Raw genomic sequence first — 12,874 nt, forward strand, 5'->3', positions numbered from 1 at the left:
TCTCTGTTTATGCATCTCTCGACATACGCAGTGACGAGTTTGTGTTTGTTGAATTTCGTGCAAAGCTACTCGAAGGCTGTCTGCGCTACCTGTCCCTAGTTTAATAATGATAAACTAGTGTGAAACCAGCTAGACTCAACACCACTCACTGCAATTTTTTGGAAACTCTTTTGACATTGAAAAGCGTGATTGACCATCACATTATAAAGATGCCACGGCTGAAAGTGCGAACTTGTTCGGTGACAGAGTTTAAGCTTACGACTCACAGATTGCGGGTCAAACGCCCTAATCACCAGGCACGCAATGATGAAAAAATTCTGTCTGAGATCACCATCTACGTCAAAGCTAGCTTCAGATTTTGATGAAGTAATAAGTTCTGCAGAACTTTATTGCCTTTCTAATAATTCTTTGAAAATATACTCTTGCCACGTTTATGTTGCAGGCCCAGTAAGCTTTTGTTTTAAAGGCAAGTTATTACTGAGCACACATGGCCATATCTGTAGAGTTTTTTAATATTTAAAAGTTAGATTCATTACTAATAACCGATAGTTTTTCCTTTGTTTATATCTATTGCGTATGCAGCTACTAATGCCCCTGTATAACGAAGTTAGGTCCAAACGAAACCGAAAGGTTAACGTATCTGACTGGGGATCAAAGATTTTTGGTTTCAAAACATGGTGATGCCAAGTATACTTCGTACTTCCAGCTGTGAGAGCGTTATAAGTGTGACAGTCAATTCAGCTATTATGTTAAGAATAAACGTTCCGTGCAGCGTATTTTGCAGATCCTTCCGTCTTGTCTACGATTCAAAATTACGGAAGGCTATGCCTGATCTGGCTGCCAAGCCTCTTGTGTTCATAATATTCAGTTCATATGAACAAGCCCCCGTCACACCAAACATGCTTGCTCTTTCAGCGGTGGAGGCGTTATAATGTAATGGCCAATTCCACTATTCGTTGGTAAAAGAGTAGCCCAAGAGTTGGCGGTGGGTAGTGATGACCAGGTGCATTCCCTTTTGCCTTGTACTGCTAAATTATGGTTTGTTTGTTTTGAATTTCGCACCAAGCTACTCGAGGGCTATCTGTGCTAGCTGTCCCTAATTTAGCAGTGTAAGACTAGAGAGAAGGCAGCTAGTCATCACCACCCACCGCCAACTCTTGGGCTACTCTTTAACCAACGAATAGTGGGATTGACCGTCACATTATAACGCCCCCACGGCTTGGAAGGCAAGCATGTTTGGCGCGACAGCGATGCGAATCCGCGACCCTCAGATTACGAGTCGCACGCCTTAACACGCTTGGCCATGCCGGGCCCCTAAATTATGGACGGCTAGAGTAGATATCTCTCGTGTAGTTTAAGCGAAATTCAAAACAAACCATATGAACAAACGAGCAGCCATATACACTGCTGGCCAAAATCTTAAGGTCAATGAACATAAAGAAAAAATATGCATTTTGCGTTGTTATACTCAACCACTTATTTGAGTAGAGCTTCGACAGATGAAAATAAGAAAAAAAAAACCTTTTTAGCATGCAATAGGGAAAGTATGAACGAACACTATGAAATTAGCCTAAATACTAGCTGGTCAAAAGTTTAAGACCATACTGAAACAAAGCGTTCATCAGGTAAACACGTAACGAAATTTAGTCATTTGTGTTCTAGCATTAGCGTTGTCAACATCTCCCACTGACATCTCTTGTGTTACAATGGGTAAAAACATGGCAAAGGCTAAAAAAGTGACAGAGTTTGAACGTGGCAGAATTGTCGAGCTGAAAAAGCAAGGTCTCTCTCAACGTGCCATCGCTGGTAAGATTGGGCGTAGTAAAACTGGTGTTCCAAATTTCTTAAAAGATCCTGAGGGATATGGAATGAGAATTTCAAGTGGTCGGCCAAAGAAAATTTCGCCGGCGTTGAGCAGGAGGATTCGACGGGTTGTCCGGCAAGACACTAGCCGATCGTCGAACCAGATTAAGGCCCTTACGGATGCATAATGCAGCTCAAGAACAATAAGATAGCATATACGAGAGAAAGGCTTTAAAAACCCTAAAAGTCTTCAAAGGCCACTCCGCCTTCCACACCACGAAGTAGATCGGTTAAACTTTGCTGAGAAGCACCAAACATGGAACGTAGAAAAGTGGAAAAAGGTTTTGTTCTCTGATGAGAAAAAATTTAACCTGGATGGTCCAAGTGGCTTCCAACGCTACTGGTACGATAAGGATATTCCACAGGAAACATTTTCTACACGACACAGTGGAGGAGGTTCCATCATGATCTGGGGTGCTTTCTCCTTCCATGGAACAATGGAGCTTCAGGTTATGCAGGGGCGTCAAACAGCAGCTGGCTACATTGGCAGGTTGGAGAGAGCATTCTTACTGACTGAAGGCCCTCGCTTGTGTGGAAATGACTGTATACTTCAGCAGGACAACGATACAATCCACAATGCCTGCAGGAAAAAGGACGTTTTCATGGTGGATAACGTGATTTTTTTGGACCATCTAGCGTGTTCGCCCGAACTGAACCCCATTGAAAATGTTTGGGGGAGGGATGGCAAGGGAAGTCTATAGAAATGGACGTCAATTCCAAACAGTGCATGATCTTCGTGAAGCCATCTTCACCACTTGGAATGACATTCCAGCCAGCCTTCTGCAAACGCTTATATCGACCATGCCAAAGCGAATGTTTGCAGTTATTCGCAATGACGGCCGTGCAACTCACTACTGAAATCTCTTGTTGGTTATTTCCTACCCTGGTTAGGACTTCTTTTTGGTATGGTCTTAAACCTTTGATCAGCTGGTATTTAGGCTAATTTCATAGTGTTCACATTTTCCCTATTAAATGCTAAAAACGTTTGTTTTTTTATTTTCCCTTTTCTTGTTTTCATCTTTCAAAGCTCTACTCAAATAAGTGGTTGAATCTAACAACGCAAAATGCATATTTTTTCTTTATGTTCATTGGCCTTAAGATTTTGGCAAGACGAAATACTATATACTAATGAAATAGTGGTCAATGAGTGATTAACGTTATTCCTAATTTCATATGATCTGATCAGTTTAAGTTTTTGCAAAATAAATTGTAAAACTAGGTGCATAGTTCAAGACAATAAATGAATAGTTTGTTATAGCTGGTTTCTTGTTGTTCTCATTTATTTTTGATAAGGCAAGAAACGACATTCTAACAAAATTAGGAATGGTATTTGTAATGTCTCTTCGCAGTGTTGAAAAACGGTTATTATTGTGTTTGTAAAATTAACTGTAACATATTTGGACCAATCTAGAAACTTTCCGTGCATTCTGTGTACTGATCTAGAAACTTTCCTTCTTCTGATACAGAACTTTATTTTTTAATTCCACATACTATTCATGCTGATTTCCTAAACCATTTATTATTTTATCCCCAAAAGTAACTGTTAACAGACAAGATAAAAACCGCGATGGAAATTGTACCTGATTTTATTTGCATGAAGCTTTGATACTTAAAAAAGAAGTTTTTTGTGCAGATAATTACGATAAATATTTTCAAACATATATGTTTCCATTTCATGAATATTACGAAAATTGAAATTCTAATAAAACAGCAGGAGCTACATTTTTCTATATGATCACTGTTTCAATGAGTCGATGCCATATCGCATTGTTTTCTACATTATGACAGTTAAAGGAGTTGATATCATATTCTATTGTTTTTCTATATTATCACAATTAAAGAAGTCAATACCATATTGTATAGTTTTCTATCTGATCACTGTTAAAGAATTCGATATTTCTTCAGCTTGTGTTCTCTCATATGTTAGTGTTATAACGTTTAAACCAGAGTACTGAAGGCGTTACTGAGACCTAATCAGAATGTTTTTTTACTGAGCTGTTAACTGTTATTACTGAATTAATAATCTAAGTTCTAATTTATTTTTCAACAAGATCTCAATGAACATTTTTTAAAATATTTAAGTGTCTTAAAAGTAGAGAAACGAATCTAGTGTTCCTTATGTTTCGATAAACAAACAAACAAGCCATATTTCTCACGAAACACCAACTTTTATACCATTTTTCTTTTACATTCACAATGAAATAATTATAAGATAACTTATTGTTTCCACTGAAAACGAATGTTTTTGTTGCTTGTATCTCTGAGCAATAAGCAAAATAAGGCATTAAGCAAAAGCAAGATCACAATTATTTTATTTAAATAACGTATAATACAAAACATAATATGACTCCTATTCAATCATAGCATAACTATACGAATATCAGAAGTTAATAATTTTGTAGTAATGTATGTGTAGTAATCGAAACAAAAATTTTGTTTGTTTGTTGAACTTCGCACAAACCAACAGGCGAGCTATCTGTTCTAGCTGTCCCTAGTTTAGTAGTGATAGACTAGAGGGAAAACAGCTAGTTAACAATACCCACCGTCACAGCTTGATCTACACTAATCAAATAGAAGAATTAGCCGTCAGATTACAACGCTCCCACGTTTAAAAGGACGAACATGTTCATTACTGGGATTTGAACCCACAGATCGCGAGTCTAACAAAACTAAACATAAAAGCCAACATGGAGGTTTTTAAACTTATATCGTAATTAGATAAAAATATTTTTAATCACTAGCTTCGTTTTTACATTGCAGACATGCCCCTGTAACTTATATAACCGAAAGTTTAAACAACACTAAATGCATATAAAAATGTACATGTTGCTAATACTTTGCTGAGTAAAAATTAGGTTCTAAAGAACTTCATCACAGGAGTAATTTGTTTGCTAAAGCATGCAAACTGACGTTTTATATTTTTTATTGCAACGTTTATAAATAATTACAAGTCAATATATTTCAATAAATGTCATACGAAAAGAATACTTTGATTCTGGAGTCTTCGTGAAATGAAACTTCAAAATTCAAGAGATGCTTAGAGAGATGACATTTAGTAATGTGATCATTCAGAGCTCAACAAAACTTAAATAAGTAAGCTCAGACATCTAAATTTCTTCCAGAAGACTTTGATCCACAGGCATCAAATATAAAATAAATTAAATGTAATATTTAAGAGAAAATGAATTTTTTTCCATACAGAAATACGAACAAAGTTGTGATTTCACATACACCAATTTTTCCCATGTCAGAAGTAAAAGTTGCACTACATAAAAAGACACATCGCTTTATTTAAGTAGATAAAAAATTTCTGACTCTTCCTGTATTTTTGTAGTGATTTTTTTTTGAAATCCAACAAACATGACACAAATATAAGAGGATTAGAATGTTGAAACTTTTTAAATTTTGCTTATTAACATTAAAAGAAGTGTTTGAGAGCAAGTGAGCCTTATTTTGTTCGGTTTGTATTCTAGTGCTTTGTTCTTGGGAGTATATATATATATATACACACACACGTATACAAAACACATATCGTCTAGTTATCGAAATAGCCTACATTTTTCCCCACTGTAACTTCATTCTATTTAAAATACGATTAGCTGGGTATTATGGATTTCCTTCAGTTGCAGCGATCATATAACAAAGTTCGTTTTTATTTTGTTTGTGAAGAATGAAAGTTCTAAAGAAGACTCAAACTTTCGCGAATAAAAAACAAAGTTTCGTAAACTTGTTGAACTAGTATATATACACGCTTGACGGTTGCTCACAAGCACATAGAGTCAAGTATCATCCAGAAACAGCTGTAATAATGTACTGAATTACGTCGCTTTTTGTATTGCTTAAGATGAATTTTCTAGAGGAAAAGTCTCAATTTTACGATTCACTTTGTCCCTAGCCGTCAACTGAGCGCCTTTTGTTCGTTTCCATTTCATTCTGCGGTTTTGGAACCATACTTTAACCTGAAAAAGACAACGAATACATTAAGAACATTGATATAGTTGATTTTAAGAAATACTTAATAATAGTAAGAAATGTAGGGTTCACAAAAGTCGTCTTTTTATCTATTTTATGTTGAATTATAGGTGCTGTTATTAAAACAAGCAAAATTTCAACTAATGCCTACGAAGTGCGACAGTAATCTAAATTTGTTGGAAGCTTTTCAGTTTGGGAACTACGATTTTATCCCTGAATACTTTGAACAATATGTTGTTTTGTGCACAAATTCATCTATCAGTAAGTAAGCGTGATCGTAATATAGCCACGAATAGGAATTATGGTAAAAAATAAATAAAAATATAAATTTTAAATGGCACCTGAAAAACCGAACAACTGAAGTTACAGAAAAGATTCACACCACTCTGTTTCACAGTACACTACTCTTCGAGTAAAAAACAAATGTTATAGTTATGAATGAACTACTGCCTCTGGTAATGTAATTTATTTTTCTTTTGTTTCATTTGTAGCTGTAAACAACTCATATTCAGAGCAAAATAAACATCACGTGTACTAGCTAGCACGTCGACAACATTCACCATACAGGGGCCAGGATGTATGACGTCAGAGGAAACACGTGGTAGTGTGCTTTTTCAGATGCGTCTTTTTCCCTCAGCTTTGTCTGCCGATTATTATAAATCACATGTGAGTTGAGGTGACGAAAACATGAGAGACGGTAATAGAAACTAATGAAATTTGTATAAACTCACCGTCCAAGGTCTGTATCTTTCTTTGTTGTGCTTCGCAAAGAAGTATTTATTTACTCGTATTTACAACGACGCGTTCAACTTGATACGAATTAGAATATGAGCTCATCTAAACTTTTATATATATATATCTCATAAGTTTTATTGCAACCGTTTTATCTCAGTGATTTAATGTGCCAGTTTTCAGTGCTGTTGAAGCTTGTTGCCACATATAATTTTGGCACTGGCAAGTTTCTCAGCCAAATGCTTTTAGAGTAGGAAAAATATATCGCACGTCCAGTCGTATTATTAAACTTTTTTGTTTTGTCAAATTGTGTGTAAACGCACCTGAGTGTTATCTGTGCTAGTCGTTCCTAACTTTAAAGCGATAGTCCAGAATGGAGGCAGCAAGTCAACATCATCCACCTCCAGCTCTTGAGCCATTCTTTTACCAATGAAAAAAACAATAAATTCATGTCATTTTAAAATGCCCCTACAACGGAAACATGTTCAGTGACAGGATACGAAAACGCGATCTCTAGATTGGGAATTGAATGCCGTAACCACTGATAATTTAATTAAATGCTATACTTATACGAAAAAATAAAAACGGAATCAGAAAGTTCGTATATTGAAACATCCGTACAAGTGGGCACACGACGTAAAAGAGTATATGTTGGAATATCCTACTGACAGATAGGTTTTGTTAAAACAAGAAGCGTACTACGTACTTATGTATTAAAGTAAAAGAAGTAACACATATCATATAAACCTTCAGTGACAGCAAATCATATCCAGACATCCTACACTGGAGAAAGTGAACACCAAAAGTCTTAACTATATTACCTGCCGCTCTGTCAGATCCAATGCCACTGCAATCTCATATCGTCTTAGTCTTGTCAAATAGTTATGTTGTGCAAATTCGTTCTCCAGTTCCCGGATCTGGTGTTTAGTAAACGCTGTCCTTTCCTTTCTTGGTTTAGTACTGAGGTCCAGCTTAAAAATGTCAGGGTCTAAATAGACATAAACAATTTATAATAAATATTTTAAACTCTAACTTCGGGTCAATCAGACATTTTTTAATTTACCTCATATTTCTTCATTTTCAACCATAAGTACAGTTTTTAAACTTGAGCACACAATTTCCTGTAAACGAGCGTGTGTGTATGTGTGTTTTATTATAGTAAAGCCACATAGGGCTATCTGCTGAGTCTACAGAGAGGAACTGAACCACTGATTTTAATGTTATAAATTCGTAGACTTCCCGCTGTACCAGCAGGGTAATCCTGTAAACGATTACTAAACGATGTTTTTATCAACGTGATGTCGCCAACATCTATACAGTTGCTTTTACCAATGTTTCATATGAATTCAAACGAGTTTCACTATATTTGTTTTTAAAACCAAACCTGAAGTAATACTTACTTAAAGCGTACAATATTTCTCAATGGATTTAGCTTAGGTACGAAATTATTCTTTCTTTGTATGTTAACTGAAAATGTATCATGTATTTCAAACTACTTCAACTAAATATAGTACTGTCTAAACATAACGAAATAAAACACAGTGTTGTTTTTGTTTTATCTTATAAAGTCATTTACGTCTGTAGAGTTCATAAAAATGATATTTTACAGAATGATAGATAAACTTGTTGAGGGAAAGCTAGAATTATCTGACTATAAATGAAAACATTCAAAAGATTTTGGACTTGAACAATAAATTTAAATATTAAAAAAAAACACACTTAAACCTGATCTATAACTTTAAACATTCAAGAGGTTTTTAACCTACCTTTGAAGTTTAATCATCAAGAATGTTTGAACCTTCCAAAGACAGTTAACCCAATCTTTAAAAATGTAACCTTCAAGAGTTTTTGTTTGTTTGCTTTGAATTTTGCGCAAAGCTACACGAGAGCCGTTCTTAATTTAGCAGTGTGAGACTTGAAGGAAGGCAGATAGTAATCACCACCCACCACCAACTTTTGGGCTACTCTTTTACCAACGAATAGAGAGATTAATCGTACATTATAACGTTCCCACTGCTGAAAGTGCAAGCATGTTTGGTACGCGGGGAATCGAACTCGCGATCTGTAGATTGCGAGTTAAGCGCCCTAACCACCTGGCCAAGCCGGGCCACCCTTGAAGACACTGTGACATGACTATAGAAAGTATAGAAAGGTGGAAATAACTTGTAAGGAACATGATGTCGAATGTAGAGAAGCATGAAGCTTCTTCGGTTTTATATTCATCATTGTTTCAGTGTAATTAATTTACAGTACCAGCATTATTATTATTATTATTACCATCTGACTGAATTAAGAATTCCTGTTATTCACCAAAAGACCTAAATTAAACTTACAAAACGCAGCTCATTACCGAAGCTCTTAAACTACATAAATGACGACTGACGACTGTATTAAGAAATCTAAATAAAAACAAAGTTTTCACAGTGATGTCGAGAAACCCACTTGTTGAGAAATTTATATGCAAAAACGGCTCGTTTGGGTTGAGAAAATATTTTACATAGAAGAGCGAACAACGTTTCGACCTTCTTCGGTCATCGTCAGGTTCACAAAGAAAGAGGTAACTGACCGGAAGCTGACCACATGTTTGAAAGGGGTTGTGTAACTGTGTGTCGAAATGTAGAGGGCGGTATTAGATGTTTGAATATATAATTTTATTTATTTTATTATATTAATATAGGTATAAAGGTGTTCCTTTATATTGGTTTATTTTGGGTTTAAGTTGTTGTATAAGTAAGGCTTCTTTGATTTTGCGTTTGTTTATGTTTGTTTCTTTATTTAGTATTTGAGTGTTTTCTATGGTTATGTTGTGTTTATTTGACTTGCAGTGTTCGAAAACGTGTGAAGGTGACTTTTTATGTTCTTTGAATCTGGTTTCCATTTTCCTACTTGTTTCTCCAATATAGAAGTCGTGGCAGTTATCACATTGTATTTTATAAATAATGTTGGTGTTGTGTTTGTCAGTGTAGTTTTTACATAGTATAGACCTCAGTTTTGTGCCTGGTTTTTGAATAAATTTGGTATTAACTGGAATGTCATATTTTGTTACTAATTTTTGCCAAATGTTGGTTATTTGTTTGCAAACAAATACAACACCAACATTATTTATAAAATACAATGTGATAACTGCCACGACTTCTATATTGGAGAAACAAGTAGGAAAATGGAAACCAGATTCAAAGAACATAAAAAGTCACCTTCACACGTTTTCGAACACTGCAAGTCAAATAAACACAACATAACCATAGAAAACACTCAAATACTAAATAAAGAAACAAACATAAACAAACGCAAAATCAAAGAAGCCTTACTTATACAACAACTTAAACCCAAAATAAACCAATATAAAGGAACACCTTTATACCTATATTAATATAATAAAATAAATAAAATTATATATTCAAACATCTAATACCGCCCTCTACATTTCGACACACAGTTACACAACCCCTTTCAAACATGTGGTCAGCTTCCGGTCAGTTACCTCTTTCTTTGTGAACCTGACGATGACCGAAGAAGGTCGAAACGTTGTTCGCTCTTCTATGTAAAATATTTTCTCAACCCAAACGAGCCGTTTTTGCATATAAAGTTTTCACAGCCCACTTTACCAAGACCAAAGTTCCCATATGGTGGTTGTTATGTAAGTGTCTCAAGTGGTACTCTCTAAGCTTCCTCAGCCGACAAAAAGGACAAGTTCTCAGTCCGAATGTTTGTACACAAACAAATTATGTAACACTTGTCATTTATTTGTAATTAATTTATAAAATTAACTTTCCATAAAGATGTATTTTGTCTAATAGCATATGTTTTTCTTTTTCTATGTCTGCCGTGGTAATTGACTCTTATCACCTACTGCGCTGCTGAGAGAAAATTCTCATAAAAAATTGAAAATAAATCTATGCGTCATGCTGTTGCTCGGGGTTAGCATACTTAGTAGTTCCGGCAAATATAATCAATTTTGGTGGATAATAAACATCCAATATACAGAGTTTCAGTATTTGTATACCACCAACTGTTATAACGTTTTTGACATCAATGGCTTTTTAGCCTTTTCATACCATGCACATGTTTTCAAGGTAGTTCACAACTAATCTGTCTGGTATCACAAGATGGAGTTTAAATGTTATAAGCAATTCGACAAACGATTCACATTTGGTAGCAGTTTTGAGTCTACCGTTTTAATACCGCGAATGAGAATTTATTTGAGGAGAAGACTGTTAGCAAAATACATGAAACCGAAAATAAATGAAATAATACTTTACGCTTTTCGTAACACAGAAACCTTTGCATTAGACGAATATCTTGTGTGCTCCAAATAGTGGAAAGAGACGGTTCATGCCCTCCCCCCACGAATATGTATCTACATCAATACTTTTTTAATCCAACTATTACTTGGTTTATAAATTGAGCCATAACTTCTATAATCAGTAATTAAATGAAAATGTTTCAATGACTTATTTCATTTACTGTTATATTAATTGGCTCTTTTGTCATTAGCTTCATATCTTGTTCTACTTTTCTCCCTACTCCGCAATGAAACCTACGGTAGTAAAGCATTAGAAAAATTAAAATTTGTAATTTTGCAAGTAATCTTCTTAGAGAAAACATTCACTCTAACTATGTTCTAAATAAACGTATTAGTAAATAAAAAGTTTATTTTCAAGAAAATTGTTAACTAGATTGTTTAACTCTTCCTTTAATCATTAACTAGAGGATAAGACTCTTCTATTGTTCAAAAAAATCTTGCATTAATAGAGCTATTCCCCCGCTAGTACAGCGGTATGTCTCCGGATTTACAACGCTAAAATGAGGGGTTCGATTCCCCTCGAGGGGCTCAGTAGATAGCCCGATGTGGCTTTGCTATAAGAAAAACACAAACACATCCATATAGCTACTAATCAATTAAAGGTTTAAAGAAACGAAAAAAAAAAAGCTTTTAGTTCAATCTCAGGTTGTTGTTTACAATACCATGTGAACTCTAAGGGTAAATTTCTCCTGTACTTCAAATGACGGGTAGAGAATAATTAATTATTCTTATGATGTACCACTGTATCATAAATTGTAAAATATTGTTTGAGCTGTGTAATAACTGTCTTTATTTTCGTGAATTTTGCACAAAGCTACAAGTGGGCTATCTGCGCTAGCTGTCCCTAATTTAGCAGTGTAAAGCAGGAGTTGGGGGATCTAGTCATCACCATCCACCACCAACTCTTGGGCTACTCTTTTACGAACTCATAGTGGGATTGACCGTCACGTTATAAGCCACCAACAGCTGAAAGGGCGAGCATGTTTGGTATGACGGGAATTCTAACTCGTGACCCTCAGATTACGAGTAGAGCGACCTAACTACTTAGCCATGCCGAACCCGTGATAAAACTGAACTAGTCAAAATGCTATATATATATATATAAAATAAAAACAAGTTCTGATGAAGAGAGCTAGCTTAAAACTTCATCCTCTTCAAATAAAAACAAAAGCTTGGCGGTTGTTTAACCTATTTTTTCAATTTTTATTTAACAATTCTGTTTAAATCTACAGCAATCTAGGACATAACCGATTCAATCAATTACTGTACCAAGCATATATTTAAATACATTATTTGTGTATGCTACAAATATACGATATAACTCATTTATTGAAACTAAATGCTATAAAAAACTTTCGTACCACATTTATTGTAGTTATGCACGATATAAACTAATACATAACTACAGTCATGTGAAAAAGTTAGGACACCCTATGAAAGCCTGTGTATTTTTGTAACATTTTTGGATATATAGATATTTAACCTCAGTTTTAACGATACTGAGAGATTATAGGAATATAACTAAACAATTAAAACTGAAGAAAAGACTTTTCAAGATCTTCTGTAAATATAACTCTATAAAAATGCATATTCTAACTGAGGAAAAGTTAGGATACCCCCACATTTATTCCCACTTAAAATGGCTCAACTCACACACAGGTGTATCATACCAGGTCCACATGATTAGAAGATCGTTACTCAGCATTTTGAATGAGGCATGCCCTATTTAAACCTCAGGCATTTAGTTTGGTGTGCTCCTGACTGTTGAAGTGAGAGTGACACCGTGGTGAGAGCAAAAGAGCTGTCTGAGGCCTTCAGAATGAAAATTGTAGCAACTTATGAGCCTGGTAAGGGATTTAAAAAGATCCCAAAATATTTTGAAATCAGCCATTCCACTGTCCGAAAAATAGTCAACAACTGGAGGGCTTTCAAACCAACTACCAATATGCCCAGGTCTGGTCCCAAGCAAGTTCACCCCGAGAGCAGACCTCAAGATGCTAAAAG

The 12,874-nt window shown here is 35.1% G+C and overlaps 1 protein-coding gene and 1 long non-coding RNA gene across 4 annotated transcripts in view; one reads left to right on the forward strand and one right to left on the reverse strand.

Annotated features, from left to right (window-relative positions):
- Positions 1–4,011: 4,011 nt before the first annotated feature.
- LOC143232778 (uncharacterized) overlaps positions 4,012–12,874 on the reverse strand; it is a 33,064-nt gene continuing 24,201 nt past the window's right edge. For 2 of the 3 annotated variants that reach the window (XM_076468623.1, XM_076468624.1), the window contains 2 exons: positions 7,389–7,555; positions 4,012–5,822 (listed from right to left, as the gene is read on the reverse strand). In XM_076468623.1, coding sequence (XP_076324738.1) covers positions 5,703–5,822; positions 7,389–7,555 — 287 coding nt within the window. In that variant the 3' untranslated portion in view covers positions 4,012–5,702. Of the gene's footprint in view, positions 5,823–6,890; positions 6,988–7,388; positions 7,556–12,874 lie in introns of all 3 variants that reach the window. The other variant, XR_013017730.1, reaches the window with a different exon arrangement.
- LOC143232779 (uncharacterized) overlaps positions 6,185–12,874 on the forward strand; it is a 36,350-nt gene continuing 29,660 nt past the window's right edge. Inside the window, exon 1 of the long non-coding RNA XR_013017731.1 lies at positions 6,185–6,574. This is a non-coding gene — a long non-coding RNA (uncharacterized LOC143232779). The remainder of the gene's footprint in view (positions 6,575–12,874) is intronic.

This window comes from Tachypleus tridentatus, chromosome 11 (genome assembly GCF_004210375.1).
Source record: "Tachypleus tridentatus isolate NWPU-2018 chromosome 11, ASM421037v1, whole genome shotgun sequence".
Taxonomy (NCBI): Eukaryota; Metazoa; Arthropoda; class Merostomata; order Xiphosura; family Limulidae; genus Tachypleus; species Tachypleus tridentatus.